At 36.9% G+C, this 20,450-nt stretch overlaps 5 protein-coding genes across 9 annotated transcripts; 3 read left to right on the top strand and 2 right to left on the bottom strand.

Moving 5' to 3' along the window:
• Window positions 1-25: 25 nt before the first annotated feature.
• LOC140758893 (uncharacterized) lies at window positions 26-3,600 on the bottom strand. Of its 2 annotated transcripts, none has more exons than XM_073095282.1 (2): window positions 3,190-3,600; window positions 26-312 (listed from the first exon to the last, which is right to left on the bottom strand). In XM_073095282.1, the coding sequence occupies exon 1, from the start codon at window positions 3,484-3,486 to the stop codon at window positions 3,190-3,192; it is 297 nt and encodes a 98-aa protein (XP_072951383.1). In that variant the 5' UTR covers window positions 3,487-3,600; the 3' UTR covers window positions 26-312. The 2 variants fall into 2 exon arrangements, with proteins under 2 accessions (XP_072951383.1, XP_072951382.1); XM_073095281.1 differs by having other exon boundaries at window positions 3,186-3,599.
• Window positions 3,601-3,727: 127 nt separating this feature from the next.
• On the top strand, window positions 3,728-5,358 carry LOC140758891 (uncharacterized). The gene is made up of 3 exons (XM_073095279.1): window positions 3,728-4,201; window positions 4,277-4,626; window positions 4,784-5,358. Exons 1-3 carry the CDS (start codon window positions 4,043-4,045, stop codon window positions 5,199-5,201), a joined length of 927 nt encoding a protein of 308 aa, XP_072951380.1. The 5' UTR covers window positions 3,728-4,042; the 3' UTR covers window positions 5,202-5,358.
• A 2,400-nt stretch (window positions 5,359-7,758) lies between these two features.
• LOC140759032 (uncharacterized) lies at window positions 7,759-10,086 on the top strand. Of its 2 annotated transcripts, XM_073095482.1 has the most exons (5): window positions 7,759-7,897; window positions 8,895-9,067; window positions 9,187-9,285; window positions 9,375-9,526; window positions 9,596-10,086. In XM_073095482.1, the coding sequence occupies exons 2-5, from the start codon at window positions 8,897-8,899 to the stop codon at window positions 9,975-9,977; spliced, it is 804 nt and encodes a 267-aa protein (XP_072951583.1). In that variant the 5' UTR covers window positions 7,759-7,897; window positions 8,895-8,896; the 3' UTR covers window positions 9,978-10,086. The 2 variants fall into 2 exon arrangements, with proteins under 2 accessions (XP_072951583.1, XP_072951584.1); XM_073095483.1 differs by lacking the exon at window positions 7,759-7,897 and having other exon boundaries at window positions 8,930-9,083.
• An 810-nt stretch (window positions 10,087-10,896) lies between these two features.
• LOC140758976 (uncharacterized) lies at window positions 10,897-13,479 on the top strand. The gene is made up of 5 exons (XM_073095404.1): window positions 10,897-11,029; window positions 12,189-12,254; window positions 12,697-12,774; window positions 12,869-13,044; window positions 13,154-13,479. The coding sequence occupies exons 1-5, from the start codon at window positions 11,008-11,010 to the stop codon at window positions 13,250-13,252; spliced, it is 441 nt and encodes a 146-aa protein (XP_072951505.1). The 5' UTR covers window positions 10,897-11,007; the 3' UTR covers window positions 13,253-13,479.
• A 605-nt stretch (window positions 13,480-14,084) lies between these two features.
• On the bottom strand, window positions 14,085-17,543 carry LOC140759791 (gamma-glutamyl peptidase 5-like). 3 transcript variants are annotated; one of them, XM_073096459.1, is made up of 4 exons: window positions 17,094-17,540; window positions 15,596-15,751; window positions 15,320-15,487; window positions 14,085-14,503 (listed from the first exon to the last, which is right to left on the bottom strand). In XM_073096459.1, the coding sequence occupies exons 1-4, from the start codon at window positions 17,424-17,426 to the stop codon at window positions 14,396-14,398; spliced, it is 765 nt and encodes a 254-aa protein (XP_072952560.1). In that variant the 5' UTR covers window positions 17,427-17,540; the 3' UTR covers window positions 14,085-14,395. The 3 variants fall into 3 exon arrangements, with proteins under 3 accessions (XP_072952560.1, XP_072952561.1, XP_072952562.1); XM_073096460.1 differs by lacking the exon at window positions 14,085-14,503 and adding an exon at window positions 14,510-15,237 and having other exon boundaries at window positions 17,094-17,543; XM_073096461.1 differs by lacking the exon at window positions 14,085-14,503 and adding an exon at window positions 14,510-15,191 and having other exon boundaries at window positions 17,094-17,543.
• Window positions 17,544-20,450: the final 2,907 nt, after the last annotated feature.

Here is a 20,450-nt window from a genome sequence, read left to right as displayed (position 1 = left end):
TGAGCATCATCGTTGACAACCAAAATTCAGGACAAATCAAGATCGTGCAAGTGAATATTGCTATCTTTATGATCTTTAGCTTTAACATATATTCCAACATCAATCAACATGAAAGGAAATAGATGTTTATCTCGTCAGATTATCGATGCTTATTGAAAATAGAATTCAACACCGAATCGAACAGCAGGGACTTCCAGAGTATTAAGTGAATAAATATAATTTGGTCCAACGCCACATGAAAGTTTTTCTCCAAATTTCACCACTTCACAAGTAGCTTCCACCATCTAGGTTACAGAAGCTTTCTAAATATACCTGCTCAAATGATCATTTCAAAACTATCAGAACATCGTGCAGGAAACAGGAGTAGAATGTACTCAATCTTAAATTTGCCAATATAACAAACTAACTCATGACTAGTGGAAAAATGCAACTCCTAACAATAATTTTATCTGAAATCTACTACATGGTTTCTATTTTTATGACCCTAGTTTATACCCACTAAGCAAGCAAGAGACTTGCAACATATAGAAGTATGAACTGACTATCACGTTAGAATCAGACCACTGGGTCTCTAAATTTCTCGTTGAGCAAACGTAAAGATGGAATGATGAAAGAAAGAATACTTCAAAGTGAAAGAAAAAAGAAAAAAAAAGAATTGCAGCATATCTTAAACTGAAATATATCATATAACTTTTCGAACGAGTTGATGCTTTGCACATCTTCATAATGGTGACAGTAATTAATTTCAGTCCCAAAAATTAATATTTAAATGGCCAATATAAATATATAATGGTTGCAGTCCGACGAGAAACAGTGAGGAAAGGAGATAAGAGTTTCAATAAACAGTTCACAGACACATTATTTGAAAAACACTACATTTTCAAACAGTTACCAAAACAAAGAAGGATTCCTAAGCATATTTGTAAAATGAGCAGTTGGAGTTTTTGCACTAACAAGAAAAAAGAAAAAAGAAAAAAGAAAAAAGAAGAAAGGGATGTTTAAGAAGATGCTGAATAATATAGGAGGAAAATAAGTTAATGAATGGAAGGAACTTTGGGCTAGAACTGCTTAGGGGCGTTATTATTTGGTGCTATAATATGTTCTGTGATTGACTGGAACATAGAGGGATAAATTTTCATTACCAATGCAGCTGAGTTACAAAGGAAGGGGAGGCTGGATTTGGGTGCTGACTTCTGTATGTGGCCCTAATAATATAAAGTAGAACCGGAAATTAACAGAGAGGCTTGGGATGAACTTGGGCGACTTTAATGCAACAAGAACAATGGAGGATTTAAAGGAAGGAAAGTAGGGATAGGGAGAGAAGGATGTTTAATGAAGTGATCAATAATTTAGAGTAGACATAATTTGAGATGGTTGTAGGAGGTCAAATTTGACCGCTTGTCAATGTTCCTTTTGGGCAGTATTTTAGTGTCAGTAGATTGGGAAGATAGAATCCCTTTGGCTATAGCCAAACCACTGAGCAACTTTCTATCTGATCATGTAACATTGCTGCTACATAGTAGTGAGGAAAGAATAAAAAAGTAGAAAGAATTCGCATTTAAGAAGAGATAGCAGGAGAGAGATGGGTTGCAGAGCTAGTTGAAAGCTGCTGGAATCACTGAGGAGGTGCTATGGTACTGATTGATAGGTGGTGAAGAAAATCAGAAAGCCAAGAAGAAAATTAAGGGATCAAGTGCAAATGTTAGATAATAAGAGATAAGAAGTTAGTTTGAGGCTTTGAGCTGTATTGAGTCTATTGACAAATGGGACATAATTTAAAATGAGGGAAATTTGACAAAGGAAGAAGACAGTGAATACTAAGGCTAAGGTAGTGTACAGAGAAGGAAAAAAAAAATCAAAGGCAGTGATGCTGTCAAAACAAGGGGATTTAAATATAAAATGTCATTAATATTATAAATGATATTAATATGTTCCAGAAGACTGTAACCTTAAAATTGAGTTTTGCTAAAGACAATTTTTGGTCGCCTTACGGTCTAATATAAGGACATCAACTAAATACTCTTGATTGTTCCAAATATTTAAGACAGCAGGCTCCCTAGATAACTCGATAATTACATTAAAATTCAAGCAGTTCTATGTTTATTTTTATCATCAGGATGACTAGTTTCAACAACCAAATAAGATCAACAGAAGTCTGCAATACATAAAGGTTGACAAACCTCAAGATCCACCTATACAAACCTAGTTTTTGCTCCATCCTAGTCAACTACTATCACTTGAACAAACTTGAGATATTTATCTACAAGGTAGTATTGATTCAGAAAAGAAACATTTGTCTTTCTTGTAAAAACTTGGGAGAAAGTTAAGCCTGCCACCAATATTTCTAATCAATTTACTACATTGATGTGATTGCTGATAACCATAACATCTAATTAAGATGAGTATACCGAGTTAATAATTAGGCCACTTTGCAATTCACAATGATCGAATTATCACAGAAGTTTGGGATAAACTAATTATTTAGTAAGAAATAATGGAACATATATTACGATAGACATCCTTGTTGACAAAAGGACCTTTTTGTCTAGAAACAACAAATAGGCATACTTAGATGCATTTAAATAATGTTTTCGATGTATCACACAAAAACCTATAATGACCTCTCGTATGGAATGATGAGTTTTACTTGGTAAGAAAAGAACTGACGCCCGCAGTCATCATCTCCATCATCTCACTTCCAATGGTTTCAAGAAATGCCACGAATGAACCACAATAGACAGATTTTTGGTTCTATTTCAGAAATAAATATGGAACAGATTTGAGGAAAAAATTTCTGACTCACTAATCTTATCTACCATGATATCGACCAATTGGACGAGGAAAAGAAACATCTTAATCTTTTTCCACACCTCTGAACCTGATAACACATACCGCCATGTTAAAGTCAAAATCTTTGATGGATACGAACCAAGATCTAACCCAGATACAATCATAGAATGAATCAAATTAATCGACAAATTGACTCCTAGTAATGTAAAGGTCACACTTTTTCCATCACTCTTTGATCTCCTAACTTCGTAAAAGAAGAAAATATTAACTTATTTCGTGCGTAAAAGAATAACAAAACCATTGCTGCTAACAAAACAAGATCCACCTCAGACATTAAACCGAGCAATTGAAACCGTTTTCCAGCACCAAGGAAAAAAAAAGATAGGAAGGCAGACCTACTCAATCTTGGGTCGGATTGGACGACGGAGGCGGCGGAGGCTGGTGGAGGAGAACGTCATCGTAGGGATCGCGACGGCCGGGGACTTGGCTAATCTGGGCATCCCAAAACAGCTGGGCATTGAATCGGTCAAAGGTCCAAAAGCCGTAGGGGCGAAGGGGAAGGCTCCAGTTTCCCTTCGTCTTCTCGCACCGCTCCCGCATCTTGGAGAGGTACTCCCTCTGCTTCTGGTCTCTCTCTTGAGGATCCTCCATTAATCGAAGGATCAAGTTCTCCGCGAACTCCATCACAAACTTCATCGCATCAAACTCGCAAATTCCCCTCGCTTGCGATCTCCTCCTTTGCGTAATCTACCTTCGAGTTTAGAACACTAGCAAACTCGGGCCCTGTGGATTTCTTCGTCAATCCCAAGCCCGGTCCGGAAAAGATAATAAAGGGCTAGTTTGTAAATAACCACCTACCTCCTCCCGTTTAGATATTTGCAAATTAATCCCTCTTTTATGGGTACATTTACAAAACACTCCTCGATGTATGTACATAGTTTTACTGCCTTTTAGTGGGGATCGCAAGCCGGCGCTGCCTCCTATTCGCCTCGGGCTCTCCTCCCTCTCCGAGAACCCTTTGACCTGATTAGGCTCTTCGAACAACGTCACCATCATCCGATCCGAAACCTAAAGAAGTCGTTGGAGATGGAGGATTACCCAAAGAGATAAAGGCGCAGGACGAGGGATTGGCTTCCTTTTCTCCCATTTCTTCTTCTCGTTTTCCTATCCGGGCTCCACTGTAAAAGAAGAGATTTTTGAACAAAGTTTTGATCCTTTCTGGCTTTCTTGACTACCATTGCTTCTTTCCCCAATGGCTGCTGCTACTTTTGCTCTACCATTAGCTCTGACTACCTTTTCTGCAAATAAACAGAAAGCCCACTTCCCGTCTCTCTCTTTAAATCGTCCCCTGGCCTATTTCCGATGTTCCTCGCACCCTTATTGCTCAAAAATCCCATCTTTGAGAGCAAAGGTGAGTTTTTATTTATAGGTCCCTGTTCTCGTCTTATCATTCTGTTTTAATTGCTGTCAGCTTTTCTGGTTGTAGACTCCTATTCCAGTGCTTTCATCGTCAACAGCAGTGGTGACATTGGAAGGAGAATCGGAAAAGCCCGCAGTGATTGTTGGCAAAAGGGTGCTTTTCGGTTTCTTGATTTGGGTTGCTCTGACTTTTGCTTCCTACATTGTCTGTGGGGCTTCTCTTGCGGCGGATAATTCTATCAAAGCTTCTGGCTTTGGCTTGAAGGTTGCGACGGCGCTGAGAAGATCGGGTTGGGCCGATGAGGCTATAGTCTTTACTCTTGCTACCCTTCCCGTTCTGGAGCTTCGAGGGGCCATTCCTGTGGGCTATTGGATGGAATTGAATCCCCTCCATCTGACCGTCCTTTCGATTCTGGGGTTTGTTTCTTTTCTGTCTTCTTTCCTGCACAATTTGAGAAATTCTCATTGCATAGGAGCAATTGGCAACTGAGAATTGAAGTTAATTGACTGAATATTTTGAACAAAGCTTAATTTATTGCAATTGATGACTCCCCAATTCTTGATGGCTTTTCAGGAACATGGTTCCGGTGCCATTCCTAGTCCTCTACTTAAAAAGGTTTGCATCTTTTATCTCCCGGAAGAGTGCCTCAGCTACCCGTATTTTTGACCTTTTGTTTGAGAGAGCCAGAGAAAAGGCTGGACCGGTCGAGGAATTCCAGTGGCTAGGTCTGATGTTGTTCGTCGCAGTTCCATTTCCTGGAACAGGAGCTTGGACTGGAGCCATTATCGCGTCAATCCTTGACATACCACTGTGGTCAGCTGTCTCTGCTAATTTTGCTGGTGTTGTCCTAGCTGGTCTGCTAGTAAATTTGCTTATGAATCTTGGTCTCAAGTATGCCATTTTAACTGGTCTACTTATGTTCTTTGTATCGACCGTCATGTGGAGTGTCCTGCGGTCATTTAAGAAATCGTTGAAGGGAAATGATGGCTAACATTTGCTTGTAGAAGTTCTACTTTTGCTCGAAACTGGAGAAAAGAAGAAATCATGGTAATCATGTACTTTGTTTCGATCTTTGTAATGGCATCCAGATAGCATCTATAGTTTTATTATTGTAGAAATAACTCAAATAAGTGTTGATTTATTTGTAATTGCAGTTTTGATGATTAAGATTAAGCTCATTTAGGGAGTAGTTGAGTTGTTATTAATTGTAAAGCTTGACATCAGGGGGACAGCTTCATTGTGACTGAAAAACATGACTTCTTGTATCTCTCCATCATGTATCAAAAATCATTATTTTAACTTATACTTGTATGACTTTGGGTTGAGTACCTTCTAGTATATATGTTCAGTTGCAGGTATACTATGAAATGTTGTGTTTAGCTGTTAAATATATTATACTTATGAATGTGTAATGTGTATGGGAATATCAAGCTTATAAATTTGTGTTTGATCCTTAGTGTCCTTTTTTGTCTTGGTCATTATAAGAGTTGCTTCCAGATGTCTGTGCCTATTTTATTTTTAATTATGTAGGTTATAAGTAGTTGATTCCATAGCAGTTTAAACTATACAGATATGGTTACTTCTACATAATAACTGATATTGTTGCTCATTTAAGATGAGAGCTTCTAGTTCTCTCAAAGATTAAAACTAATGCAGTATATATTTTTTAGGGACCTCTCATGGCAGAAGGTTTATAGGTGACAAGATCCTATTTCTCATTAATTTGATATGTTACTCAGATAAAGCTCAAAGAAATTTGTATGAACTTGGACAAAGACTTGCAAATAACCTTTTCTTCAAAACAAAATAGAGCACACTGTTGTTTTGGTAACAAGCTTCTGCATGGCATTGGTAAGTCAAAGTTCTTGTGCATTTGTCTCCTGTAATGGCCAAATTAGGTTTCGAAATTGCAGGTGATCTATTCTGAGTACAGTGATACTGGGCATAGGAAGGCCATATTAAGAGAATAGTACAGTGTGATACTTCCATGCTGAGTTTATTCTTGTGTTCTACATGTACTCATACTTTAATTTCCTTGATGAATTAGCACTCAAAACTAACCACAGGAAAAGGAATTGAAATTTGCATTCTATTTCACTGCATGAAAATGGAATTATCTTACAGATGATTGGAAGAGAATCTGAATGCATGAGGCTCCTATCAATGCAGGTCAGCAAATTGCAGTCTTATCCTCTACACCTAATGTTATATAACTCTCGATTGTTCTAGCAAACGAACTTTTTGCTCACTCTTCCCATTGTGCAGTAAAGTAGATCACCTGCTTGCAGAATCACAGAGAAAAGCAATTCAATCTTGTTTGCTCATATTCTGCAACTTGGCATGTTAGATTTTGTTGTTGTTATTTCTATTCCACTGAAGGCTATGGCTGCATTCAAACAAGTTTCTTTCTCAGCTGTACAAAGAGTGGTCCAAATTGCTACATTTAGTTAGAGATTTATGATTCAACTGTTAGTGGCTCTAGGTGGATGAAAATTAACAGAGATATGGGTCTTTAGCTCAAGAAAGTGTATCTAGACCTGTTTGTAAGAACTCATTCTATGTGATGTTGATAGCATTCAGAAAGCTGTTGGAATTGGTTGAAGAAGAATAACTGTTAGACAGAGACTCAAAAGTTTCTGGTGCATATTTTGAGGAGAAAAATGGATGCTCTATGACTGGAGATTTTTGTAATTTAATTGCATTTAGTTTCTCCATTTACAATAATAGTCTCTAGTGTACATCATAAATATAAATTATGTAAAATAAATATGCATCCCTAATGTTTGCGCAGCAAATCTTTATAACACCAAGATATGAGATCAAATCCTGCAGCACCCTACTGCCTCAAATAAGAAAAAGGGAAAAAAAGTTTAACTTCATTGTTGTTCTCATCATGGTTCTTAGTTCATCTGGCAAAAGGGAGGCAATTCTATTTAGGATTTATTTACCAGAAAAGAGGCAATTCTATCAAGGATGGCAACTCTGGAAGATCCCGAGTTGAATACATAAATTGGATTGAGAATTATTGGGCTCTCATATATGGCTCAGTGAAAACTTCTTCGGCCCAAAGCCCAGCCCGTTTCAAAACTTGTGGGTCCCAAAGTTGTACGAGCCACTCTAAACACACTGTTTTATTATGTCTCTTGTATATTTACTTTTAAATCCTCAAAAATATCCTAATCTAATTGAATAAAAATAGAAAACTATAATACCTAAAAGATCTGTTATTTGACTTTAAAGATTTAGTTTTATTTTATTTTTATTTTTATTTTTAAAATTTACTCGAGAGTATAGGGTGGTCTTAAAACATTCACCAAACAACCACATTTCCTTTTTAATTTCCAAATTATTTTTAATATTTAAGTAAAGCCGACATCAAAGAAAGTGTAGATTTCTTTTTTACTTTATTTTCTTTATTAACAGAAGAATAGGGTAAAGAAAAGAATCTTCTCGCTCTTTCTCTGAGATAGGCTCCGTTTAACCCAAACGTGTACCTGAGGGATATCAGAACGAAAGAAGTAGGATAATACGCAAGAAGAGTAAAGCACGCAGTTTTTGAAGCAAAAACTGAAACTTTTCGGTCTTCTCTGCGAAGAAAACCCTCGCCGACTCCTCCCTTCCGTAACACTGCTCGGAAGTTAATCAGTTTTGGGAGTTGAAATCTTTGGCGAAGGCTTGGATCGGGAGGTAACGTTTGTCTTCTTCGTGTCGTGAAAGTTGTGTTTATTTGCTGTTATTTCTGAATTTTGTTAAAATTTAGGTTGCTTTCATGAAATTTCATTAAAGTTGGAGAAAGAAATAATTTTGTTGTAAACTATGATGTGGGTAGTATTTATTTTGATCGGTAGATATTTATCATCGTTTGTATTAGATTCATTTGAAGTATTTATTTCCTGTTGTATATTTATCTACTCTTGGAGAAGTATATTTTGGGTACCTAATTTAGACTCGTAGTATCTTGAGAGTGCTTTTGAATGGATTGAAATTTAGAACAGTTCATCGTTTCTCTATAGCTGTAATTTGTTAGTAAAATTGAAGAAAGATTTTGTGTAGTATTTAACGGAAGGTAAAGAAGAACAAGGGAAGTCTGGGAGAGGTATATAATATCCTATTTCTGATGGTTAAAAGAGATTTTTTTTTTCTTAAAAGTTCAGTATTTTACCAATTCTTATGTTTCATAAGTTATCCCTCGTGGTTTCATGTAATTGATGGTAACCATATTTTGAGCATTTCTTTATTTCTTGTATAAAAGTGGCTACTAATTGATGTTGCAGACTTTAGTTTGATTTTGAGAACATAATAGTTAGGTTTCTCAGACATGTATATCATTCATACTTTCTTATTTTTTAAGATCTGCTATTTTTGCTTTTCTAGTCATCATGATTTGTAGAGGGAGGATCTGTGACTAAGGTCTGTTGCATCCTTTCCAGGCTGCAATTATCTGTTTTTTTCATAACATTAGGTTTAATTTTGATTTGATTGGATCAATATCAAACATTTAAATGACAACAGAGTTAGATGTGCCTCTCCACTTCTTTTATCCCCTTTCGCCGTGGAGGTTTTAGTTCGTTTTGATCAAAGTCAAATTTGAAATTCTATGATTCTACTATATGTCTTTGTAGTGTTTGTTTAGTACTTTTAGCAATTTAATCTAATGGGTAGTATCTTGTGCTATTCTTTTCAGCAATGTATGATAATCTAGGCAATCAGGCTGGGATGCAGAGAGCCCCGATGAATCCTCAGCCGAACCCATTTGGCAATGCATTCTATGGTGCGGGATCTGGTTTAATAAAAAGTGGTTTGGAATCATATGGAGAGAAATTCTTGGGTTCAAGTTCTGAATTCATGCAAAGCAATGTATGCATGTGTCAATGTACAGTGCCAAATAGACTATTCCTTTCATATATTGCTTGATAGGCTTTCAGCTTTAATATCATGTGTTCTTGTTGTCTAATTGCTGATGTCTATTGAAACAGATTAGCAGGTATTTCTCCAACCCGCAATATTATTTTCAAGTTAATGAGCAATACGTACGGAACAAATTGAAAGTGGTCTTGTTCCCGTTCCTCCACAGGGTAAGCCTTCCTTCTTTGGCTAGTACCACCTTTTGAACTTTTGTTTGGCTTTACAAGCTCAAGAAAGAACTCACTTTTTCCCCCTTCAGGGACACTGGACTAGGATAACAGAGCCAGTTGGAGGCAGGCTGTCCTACAAACCTCCAATTTATGACATAAATGCTCCAGATTTATACATACCTTTCATGGCATTTGGTAGTTATGTTGTTCTTGCAGGCTTTGCATTAGGTTTCATGGGAAAGTAAGTAATTGAACTGTAGCCTCTTTGATTATAAATCTACATATTCCTTCATGGTTTACTTTTATTCAGGTTCACTCCGGAAGCTCTAAGTATACAGTTTACGAGGGGGTTAGCTGGATGGATCATGCAGGTCGCTTTACTGAAAGGGTTATTATATTCACTGGGTGGTGGTGAGTCGCCTTTGCTCGATATCACAGCATATGGCGGTTATGCGTTTACAGGACTATCCCTGGCCATTGTTGCAAGACTCCTTTGGAGTTATTCATACTACTTCTTGATGCCATGGATGAGTCTGTGCATGGGGGTGTTCTTAGTGAAAACCATGAAGAGGGTACTTTTTGCAGAGACGAGGAGCTATGAGAAGCACTCTAGCAGACAACACTATTTTCTCCTCTTCATGGCAATCGCTCAGTTTCCCTTGTTCTTCTGGCTTGGCAATATAGGAGCATGATAATTTTTGGTCTCTTTTTTTTTCGCATTTCTGTAGCAACGACCTAATCATTAGGATATTTCGGTGTACAATATCAAGCAGTTGTATCTAGTGATATTTCTTCTTGTTCAGTGTGCTCTCCACTGTACTTATGATATAAAGATCAGGTTTAATTATGTGAAATCACAAAACAGTGTGCAGTATGGAAATATCCTTCATGTGTGATGGTCCTGATTGCAGTGTATGTTCTCATGATTCAGGGATAAGATAATGTAAGTCAAATAATATTTGTTATTGGAGTTCAATATATCAAGGAATTTTGTGATGTCTATTGATTGAATTGTATCTACTTACAGTTCCATGCATTGAAAATGATGATAATATTAACAAAATTCCAAAAATTCAGCAACAATCAATTTCATTTCTTTACTTTATCTCTTGTGTTTTAGGGAGATACATATCAAATAAAGTCTTGACAGATATTAAACAATAAAAAGAAAGAATAGTGTTAGTATTTCCTTTTGATGTCTTATTTGAGGAGCATCTCTATTTCAGAGTTCTAATATAACATGGAGTAGATGTGGAAAATTAATTTCCTGACCATTGACCAACTCCTAGGAAAAAAATTAAGGGCATTGGATTAAACCATTTTGACCTCATGGGAGAGAAGAAAACATTCCTTTTTATGCCATTTTAATTGACTTCACATGAGACTTGACACTAATGAGATGGTGAGGAGTTGGAAGTTATAATATCCACAATAATAGCTAGGAATAAAGAATAAGGTCCAGAAGGATCCCACGGTCGATTATACCCTCGCTGGCTCAACCGTCTGATCACAATCTGACGGCTTACTTCCTAAGAGGAGGCCATTAATATCCGATGCGTTTGGGATATTCTTTGAAAATTACGCCCAACCACATGGGCAAATAGGGAAATCGAGTCTTCCTCCTCTGGCCCTCCGCCGTCTATAAATCGCTACTTCTCCATCTCTCTTTTATCCGCTGAGCCATTTCAGGGTTTCGTTTAGCTTCTAATCCGGGCGGCCACCATGCCTCGACGGAGCTCTGGAGGTACGCATCCTCTCTCTCTCTCTCTCTCTCTCTCTCTGTGTCTGTGTGTGTGTGTGTGTTAGGGTCTAGATCTTTGATCTCTATTTTAGGGTTCGGTTAACAATTATTGCTATTGCTATTTCATGGTAGCTGCGGTTATTGTGTGGTTAACTATGCATTCAATTCATTATCATCTAGTTGTTGGTGTTGGTTTTGCCACCGTGAATTAGGATTGTCGCGATTTTGCTGAAATGGAGGTTTTTTTTTTTCTTTTTTTTCTTGTTCAAGCGTATCTATTTTCTTCTTAGGTCGATTAAGAGATAAATCGGGAGAGGCAGCGACATGCATGATTTTAATGTGATATTATTTCTTCAAACTCGGGATAGCCTCTCAAACATGTTTAGTGTACATCTGGATTAGACACGATTTGCAAATCTTTCTTTGGTATCTGGTCTTAGGAAAACCTGGGAGTACGAAAATTAATTTTCAATCCTGCCCACTTTTTTAAGGGAATATTTTGGATTCTTCATCTTCTGGCTGACTGATCGATTCTTATAAATTTTTTTATGATAAAGAATTAGTAGTTCTCTATTGGCGTAATCCTAGTTCAGATGAAAAGTGTGGCAGAGACTATCATTTTTGTCGAGAAAGCTACCTTCTGTCATGTCGATTCAACTTTTTGTCCACTTTTTCTGCGACTTGTTATCTGGTCTGTCTTGTTTCCTGCACAAGTGTAATCTCTTGATTAGCAAACATAGTTGGGTCCAGTAATGAGGAGCTTAGCTAGTGGTGCAAGGCTCTTTTCTCTTGGAATTGTTCAAGAGAATAACTTGAGGAAGGGGTTGAAGGGAGGAACGTAAGAACATTTTATTTCTGATATAGGAATTATTATCTTTGGAATGTCTAAAGGAAACTTTAGTACTTTGATTTTCAGAATTACTGTAGATTGCCTTGCTTCAGTGCTACAAGCCAACTATAGATTTCCATGGCTTTTCTCTTATATCATGTTAGTAACTTGACTTTTTTATTGTAATCTCGGAATGGATTTTAGTTGCGAAATCCAGTTCTTTGTCTATATCCTCTAAAGGTTATGTTTCTGGCAAAGAATTATTGTATATGTCAATTTAGGATAAAATCATGATTTCTGTCAATTGTAACACTCTTCATATTATCTTTGTAGGACGGCCTCGCCCTGCTTCACGCCCTGCTTCACGCCCTGCTCCAGTGAGAAACCCACCCCAACCAGGTAGGTCATGTTTGTATCTTATATTCCATCAAGTGCTTCACTGTCTAGACTAGCAGTGTTTTATGCTGCTCTGGTATCTTGTAATCCCTTCTTGCTCTAATATTTACTACTGTTGCAATTTAATTTTCTGTTCTTTCCGCTTAAACAGTTCTTACATTATTTGAACTTTTATTGGCCCCATTGTAATGTATAAACCTCGATAGCTAACGTAGAGTGTAAAATGGGTTGAACTGCTGAAGGAAGCAGTACTGTGGCATCTGACATTTGGTTATGTGAAAATGGATAAATTCTAGGATTTCAAACTGAATACGTACTGGAACATTTATTAATTGGACCTTATGATGTGAAAGCATTGCTTTGCTCTTTGGTCCATATTGCTTACTTAATTTAAATGAAGTAATGTTCAATTGAACTCATACTGTTGACCTTTTTGTTCTTACAGTACATCAGGCCCCACCTCCAGCTCCAGTTCAAGGAGGTGGATCTGTCCTTGGAGGAATTGGATCTACTATTGCTCAAGGTTCATTCTATTTATCTTCCTAACACCTGAATATGCACCATCTTAAAGATGATTTTTGGGTTTGTATGTATTTATTTATTCATTGTCCTTTCAGGCATGGCTTTTGGCACGGGCAGCGCCATGGCCCACAGAGCTGTTGATGCTGTGCTGGGACCCCGAACAATTCAACATGAGACTGTGGCTGCTGAAGCTCCTGCCTCTTCTGCTGCTCCAATGGGCAGTGCTGCTGGAACTGATGCATGCAACATCCATTCGAAGGCCTTCCAGGATGTATGGATGCTTCTTCACATTTCTCTCTTATTCTAGAAATACATTATAAAGAGTTACTCATACCGCTGTCAGCTAATTCTATTCCACTGAACTTTTTTGGATGGTGCAGTGCGTCAATAATTTTGGCAGCGACATCAGTAAATGCCAGTTTTATTTGGACATGCTTAATGAGTGCCGCCGAGGATCCGGTTCCATGCTTGGTGCTTAAATTTGTTGCAGTGCCATCCTTGCAACTATTGCTATTTCAACTAAGATACAACTAATGAGGTGGCTGCCACTTCTGGAATCAGGGAGCTGGTTTTAGTAAAACATTCTAGGAATTTGGCTCATAATAATTAAGAAAACATTGGTGGTGAATACATGCTTCCATGTATAAGCACTGTGAATTCAGTTGAATGCTTTTTATTGGACATGGCACTTCTTATGATTGGTTTACCTTCATGTCTCTTTTGTTTTGTTTTTTGTTTTTGTTTTTGTTTTTTTTTTTTAGCTTTTGTTAAGAAACTAGTTTATTTCTTATTTTTGCTTGGGAAGTTCTTGGAGAAAATAGTGTGCCTAAAATTATTAGTATTGGATTATATGGTTTACACCGTGACACGTAATACTTATGTTGGATTATTGCGCTGCTTATATAAACAGTCTGAAGAGGTTCTGTCCTGAGGTACCTTTGTTGGAAAAACTTCTCTCTAATAAAACCACTGCTAGATGCAAGTTTGATTGCTGAGTGCTACTGGATTCTACTGAGGGAAATTAATTCCCAAGTTTCTTGGTAAATGGTAAGTATTTTGCCATTTCTGCATCAAGTCGAATTGATATTATACCAATTTGTTTGTCGGCAAATTTACTAGAGAGAATAATGACCTGGCCGTTCAGTCCTGTGTTTGAAAAATGATGCATTAGTATGCTTTTGTTTTGTTATGTTTTAGTTTATGAGTTAGATAAGATATGTCAAAAAGTGCCAAAAATCCATATGCTGTATCTTGATAATCACTTAAATTGGGCATTTAACCTTATATTGTAAAAGAAGGTTGGAGAGAATATTGATGAAGATTATATTGTAATTATGCTGCCGCCGTAAATACAGCATCTTGAAATACATTAATCAAAACAGCAATGTGTTCTTTCCTCTTCTTTCAGACAACTTTATTTGAGCTACACCCCCGATTAAAACAAAGTAATGCTCAATCCATAGATTGTCAACAATTACATCTAGAACAAGTAGTAGATAACCAGGATTAGTACAATTGGTTTGCCTTTTTTCTGGTCCTTCGCTGAATGAAGTGTTTCTGTACAACTCTTGAGACTTGGCTATCAGATTCCTCCAGTTTTAAATACTGCAGGGCACTGTGAGCTATGAGAACGGATCTCCCTTCAGAAATCCTTTGCAGAGTCTCTTCCAGGCCTCTCGATCTGGCTCTCGTGCATCTAGCTTTGCCTTTGCAGCTTCAGCATGACAATTCTGCAACAAAATCTCTAATCTATTCAACTTCTTCTTCACAAGAATACTTGCTATTCTTTAGCTCGATGGCTCAAGAATATGCATCCATAGTCATGGCAAATTGTGGATTTACTCGTTTAATATGGATTTCTTTTCCATATATTAGCTTGAGAGTACTACTTAAATACCTGATTACACGCTAGAAATGAAGATTAAGAGTTATAAAATTGTGACCAGACAGAAATAGCCCAGTAGTAGCATACAGGAGTATGTAGAAATGTCAGAGAAAACTTGATTGAAAGATGATTGTTGGCCAGAAAAGGTATCAATTTATAAATCTGAATGAAGCTTTTTAAGTCACATGTTCTTGATTGAGTAATCTGGAGATACTACACAAACAATCTTAGGGAGGCCAAAATGATAAGAAACGATAAGTACAGACACAAGGCTGTCCACATCTTATCTTTCCCGGACCTCACATTAGTGAGCCTCAGGCACTGAGACGTCTATATAGAATGAAACCAACACAACCTTTCTAAATCAGCATTCGAATTTGAAACGACGTACCCAAATAGATGCCGTCAGATTAATGACGACATCCAGCGAAATTTAGGTCGTTATGATAACTAGAAGCCAACGTTCAGAGATAAAAAGCTCGTTGCTATCGCATTCTCATCCAAATTTTGGTTAATTTAGGCCCACGTCAAACCTATGCCAAAAGATACTCTCAATCTTAAAGGTGGTGGTCCAAACTTCTGAATTATACCAACAAGTAGAGGTAGTCAAGTTATAGATAAAATCTTTGCAGACTTAGCTTATAAGGAATTCTTAACACACCTGAATAAGATTGCGTTGGAGAAGGCGATCGATGAGGTGCAAGAGAATGTCCTTGTTGTACTCCGGGTGTCCTTGGATGCCCATGATGTGGTCTCCATACCTAAACATCTCAACACCGGTCTTCTCCGACCACGCCATCACCTCTGCGAGAGGAGGCACCTCCCACACCTGAAGTTGAACACATTTGAAATGAGTAACCTCCAAATGCATCAGTTGTTGAGTAAGCAAACAGACAAGAAAACGTAGACGTCAATTCATCGAACACCTTTCGAGTACCTCATCCTGGTGACATTCGATCACAGGAAGATGTGAAGGGATGCGGAGGGCGGCGAGCAACCTACTTGTCGAGTGAGAAGGGTGGATGCAGGTCACTCCTATGTCCCATCCTTTGGTTGCTCGGCCAGTCTTCCCACCTAAAGCACGGCTTAAAATCTGTACAAATATTAGCTAAGTTTTCCCAAAAGTGCATACATGCATCAACAATATGCTCACATAGCTAATTCTACCATACCATACTATAATGTTTATATTCTAATTCATTTATTAGGCCTCTTTAATAGGATAACAATCATACAGAAAAGTAGGAGGGCAGTAGAGGATGCATTAAAAGATCAAGAAGGTTATCTTTTTCTCCTTTCCAAATAGTTAGGAAGAGAAAAAAGTAACTATAGTCAGTGCCAATCGCATGAAAGAGACAACCATGAAATCCAAACTACCTAATTGCCTCACATGCATAAGATGTACGAGTCACATCCACCAGCCTACCTTCCTATTTGCCATGAATATATATATCATAAATGTTTATACAAATGACTAGAAAAACAGGAATTGAAATAATTACTGAAAATAGAGTCAATTAGTCGAGTGACGCTTGCGGAAGATTTGAGCTATCGGTTCATTGTGGGTCCATTTTAGAGCATTTCTCCCGGCATGGGGTATATAATTAAAGAAGCCAATGTACGAATTGCCCCCAGAAGAACCAGACAATTTTAATTAAGTTCTGAAACAACCACACCACTTTGCCATCTCACCCAACGTACGAAGAATTTCCTTGTAACCCCCCACTACTATTCCTTTATTTTGTTTATAATAATAAAAAAGAGTCTGTGGCGTTGAAGAGTGAAACTATTGAGTCATTATTTTTAAGCTAAATGTACTAACTAATGCCTCCACTAAACCTCTGACCTTTAATCCGCTTTGACATTCTTAAATTTATTGTAAGTATGAACGGCTAATCCTATTTATTTAAACTGAGACAAGGTTTAGTGTCTGTTAGCGTAGACAGCAACTGGGTTTTGGACTTTAAATCATGACTTAAAACTCTCTCGTCCTTTGTCAGCTCATGTCACGGTGTGCTCCAGATCTAGCATAAATTTCTCCAACATAAAATCCTGGCAAGATCTAAAAATTTATTTTTTCTTTTATCGTTTACCACCTGCGACTTATTTTTATTGTCAAAAAACATCCTTCCTTTTTTAAAAACACTTAATGCACTTCTCTCTTCTTTTACACAGACCCAAATATATATATAGTTTTTTTTTCTTTTGAAGTTTCATTTATTTATTTATTTATTTTAGTTTATTTACTTCTTTGCTATTTATGGATTCTCTAAATAACAAAAAAAAAAAAAAAGGTTTGGATATTTCTGCAAAGTAATGAACCAATAAATAAGAGATGCTGCAAAATGAAAAGCCACTTTAGAGTAGTTGTTAATGCAAATGCGAAATACGCCAAAACCGCCGGTGCTAATATGCAAAAAGACCCAAAACCTTACCTGATGCCCAAAACAAATCCCGAGCACCTTCTTCCGCTTGGCATCCAACTTCTTGAGGAGGAGAACGAGCTCTCGAATCCACTGGTCGTCGCCGTGCGCATCGCTGCAACTCCCGGTGATCACGAAGCCATCGTACCCGTCGATCACGTCGTCGCCGCGAGGGAGCTCCCCCTTGGCGGCGTGGAAGACGTCCCAAGTCTCCCCTTCCTCCCCGAGCAATGCGACGAAGACTTTAAAGTAGCCTCCGTAGACCTTCTTGATGTACTCCGAATCGTCGGCGCACAGTAGCACCGCGTACTTCCTCCTCATCTCCATCCCTCCTTCGCCTCCCATTTCTCTCCTCTCCTCTTCTCTTCTCTCTTAGATTTTCAAAGAGAAAGAACGAAAGAAATCTAGCGAGACACAGAGAGAGAGAGAGAGAGAGAGAGAGAGAGGGGGGGGGGGGGGATGAGATCGATGCAGTTGGAACTTGGAAGGAGAAGGAGAGGGACTGGGGGGGTGTTTTATAAGGTTGGGGAGGGGAAAGAGGGTTTTAAATTGGGGCACATTTGATGCAATAAATTACGGGATACGCCACTGCCTAAATTTTATTTGTTTTCCACTCCGGAAAAGCCTTGGCAGTTTCTACGCTCGTAGATTGCCTGGTTTTCCTTGTTCCACTTTTACCTTTTTAGGCCACCGACAACCGGCCAAGTGGCCATTTCTGACTGAGGGTATTATTGGAATCTACATAATTATTTTCATTTCAGTTTTTTTATTCTCAAAATATTGCCCCTAAAAACTTTTAAAACATTAACTATATATTTTCCGAAATATCATAATTATCATTACGATTAGATAATTTGAAATTTTCCAGTGACTTTTATGTAAAAGTTCCCAGCAAAGTAGCTAGATTTAGTCGTTTAAATATATTTGCTGCTGCAAAATAGATCATAAATAAGATCTCAATTAGATTATATAATCCAATTATTTTATAATTAATTATAACAAAATTATCAAAACAAACGTTATAACGAAGCTTGAAGTCTCGGAAATCGGAATGCATGCGTTAAAGATAGAAGAAAGTAGCGTAAAGGATTAGGGAAAATAACAAACAAACTTGTGAACGATTCTGGTTGAATTGGACAAGGAGTTTGAAGATTTTAGGAGGTCTTCCACCATCCAAAATTTTCAACTCTTCTAAAAAAATTGGGGGAAAAAAAAGTCAACTCTTACCTTCATACAGAGGTCAAATTTTGATCCAAGTCATTACCAAGAGGAAAACGTACCCAAGTCTCCAATTTGGACACGGCTTATTTTTGTTTATTAACTCAAAAGCTTGATTGGTTCATTAATACGGACTCTTCGGAAGATTTAAATACAAATTATTTCTGTGCTTATATCCAAAATTATTTTTAAAAAAATAAAGATAAATACTTGTATATTTATTTTAATCACTCTCATATATTTGCTTAACAAAAAAGAGGACGGTCAATGTGAATGCAAGATAAATAAAATTGATGTGAAAATAAGCAATTGTCAAAGTCTAAGTTTAATTATCTCTTAGTCATTAAAAAAACTTTATTTACTCAACCTCATGATGATGATGTAGAAGGAGGTGTGACACGGAGAAGGTTTTCTTCAATAAGAATATAATTAAAAACGTTTTAAATATCTTTATTGGTTTAATTAGCCAATTTTTCTCTCTTTTTTTTTAATAGAATTGAATGACCCAAATGGTTGAATTTTTTAGTTTGCCGCGTTATGCAATGCAAACATAATCTTCCATAATTTATTTTTAATCTTTTCTTTATAGGAATATATTCTTTTCTTCTCTCTAACAAACAGTGGGATTAAATGCCTCCAGCTTTGCTAATTACAACCGAGTCAAGCTTAACAACACCTAAATCAAGCAAACCCAGCAGGGTAAATAAAAGCTATATAATAAGAACTCAGTAGAATATAATCAGTGAACACGCCAATCTATTACTTTATTTAATTTTTAATCTTTAATATTTTGTTTTTGTGACCCTATTCACTGTCCTTATCTTATGCATTTAATTTTAGTGTCTTTTGAAATATTATCTAGATATTAATAGAGTAAAACAATGACAGGGAAAGACCAACCACACTGTGATACACACACGTTTATTGTTGGTCTTTTCTTCGGATCGTTTATTTTATTTATATATATATATATATATATGTGAGTGTGAATGGAGTGTCTCAACTAGTGAGATAACAATTAAAAAATTAATATGGAGATGTATACACTAAATTAAAATAATAAATTTACATTAATTCTTTATTCTTTCAAATTCTAATCACTCTGGTCAACTTCAAGGCCTATATGTTGAGATACACAACCCAATAATACTTTGCCAACCTTTGGTATCAATTTTGACTCCATTTTACAATTTAGCCATGTAAAACATTTTATCTCCCCATTAATGAACAAAATAACAAATTGTTGATGCATATTATGGCTGTAATTTTTATGTATATAATAATATAAAATAATATAAAATAAAAGAAGGTCATGGCTGCTGGATTTGCTAAAAAGATTCAAGTCTTGTCTGCAACTAAGACAGACCAAACCTAATCCCTGCACATCCTGCTGCATGCATCCTAGTGCAATAGCTCTGGGACCAGGTCAATGTGTCATACCCCTCCTCTATGGCTCCCAGTTAGTTCATGTGAGGGGTACATTCTACTTTAATAGGGAAAGGACAATTTTGATGCTTTTCTTGTTCTTTGTGGAGAGATTCAAGGAACTCCTTTTTATTTATTTATTTGATTTATTCTCTCATCACTTAGAGATTTATTCACAGGGTTGTGAGGATTTGCATCACTTGTATCTTAAATATTTAAGATATTTATTTAACCTGCTCTCAATATGTATGATGTATCATCCATCCCCTTTGCATGAGTTGCTTTCATCAAGATTTCATGGGTAGTGGTGTGTTCAACTATTGGTACTATTTGATTGTGTCCTTGTCCTTTACTATTCTTGAACATGAGTTCTAAAATTTGAGCCTCTTTTATTTTTTATTTTTTATTTTTTTTGGATTGATAATGCTAAAGATCTCATGAGCATACAAATTAACAAGCAAGTGGAGCATGTGATTGTGTCCAAGAAGGCAAAGATACCCCTCTTGGTGCACTTTGGACATTTGTTGTTCCTCTTCTTTTAAACTCATTGTTAACCTTACTCTAAATTGTCCATCTGAATTTAGCATTAGCTCTTCTGACAATGTTACAAATAAAAACAGGAAACTTAGGAGATTAGATTCCACTCTCTCTTTAATTTATTTCATTGTTCTCTCTTGCTATGGCCATGTTGCTCTTTCTGATCATTTAGGAAAGCATCTTTAAGTG

Source organism: Typha angustifolia, chromosome 4 (genome assembly GCF_048772165.1).
Source record: "Typha angustifolia cultivar Huaian chromosome 4, ASM4877216v1, whole genome shotgun sequence".
In the NCBI taxonomy this organism is placed as follows: domain Eukaryota; kingdom Viridiplantae; phylum Streptophyta; class Magnoliopsida; order Poales; family Typhaceae; genus Typha; species Typha angustifolia.
This window is presented reverse-complemented; position numbering and strand designations above follow the sequence as displayed.

Excerpts from the sequence above, each read along its gene's own strand:
- LOC140758893 (XM_073095282.1), bottom strand. The coding sequence starts at position 3,486 with ATGAAGTTTGTGATGGAGTTCGCGGAGAACTTGATCCTTCGATTAATG.
- LOC140758891 (XM_073095279.1), top strand. The coding sequence starts at position 4,043 with ATGGCTGCTGCTACTTTTGCTCTACCATTAGCTCTGACTACCTTTTCT. Across the intron at positions 4,202-4,276 it reads TCCCATCTTTGAGAGCAAAG|ACTCCTATTCCAGTGCTTTC; the intron begins GTGAGTTTTTAT and ends TTCTGGTTGTAG. Across the intron at positions 4,627-4,783 it reads ACCGTCCTTTCGATTCTGGG|GAACATGGTTCCGGTGCCAT; the intron begins GTTTGTTTCTTT and ends ATGGCTTTTCAG.
- LOC140759032 (XM_073095482.1), top strand. The coding sequence starts at position 8,897 with ATGTATGATAATCTAGGCAATCAGGCTGGGATGCAGAGAGCCCCGATG. Across the intron at positions 9,068-9,186 it reads CTGAATTCATGCAAAGCAAT|ATTAGCAGGTATTTCTCCAA; the intron begins GTATGCATGTGT and ends CTATTGAAACAG. Across the intron at positions 9,527-9,595 it reads GCATTAGGTTTCATGGGAAA|GTTCACTCCGGAAGCTCTAA; the intron begins GTAAGTAATTGA and ends ACTTTTATTCAG.
- LOC140758976 (XM_073095404.1), top strand. The coding sequence starts at position 11,008 with ATGCCTCGACGGAGCTCTGGAG. Across the intron at positions 12,255-12,696 it reads GAGAAACCCACCCCAACCAG|TACATCAGGCCCCACCTCCA; the intron begins GTAGGTCATGTT and ends TTGTTCTTACAG. Across the intron at positions 13,045-13,153 it reads ATTCGAAGGCCTTCCAGGAT|TGCGTCAATAATTTTGGCAG; the intron begins GTATGGATGCTT and ends TGGATGGTGCAG.
- LOC140759791 (XM_073096459.1), bottom strand. The coding sequence starts at position 17,426 with ATGGGAGGCGAAGGAGGGATGGAGATGAGGAGGAAGTACGCGGTGCTA. Across the intron at positions 15,752-17,093 it reads GGATTTGTTTTGGGCATCAG|ATTTTAAGCCGTGCTTTAGG; the intron begins GTAAGGTTTTGG and ends ATATTTGTACAG. Across the intron at positions 14,504-15,319 it reads TCCAACGCAATCTTATTCAG|AATTGTCATGCTGAAGCTGC; the intron begins GTGTGTTAAGAA and ends ATTTTGTTGCAG.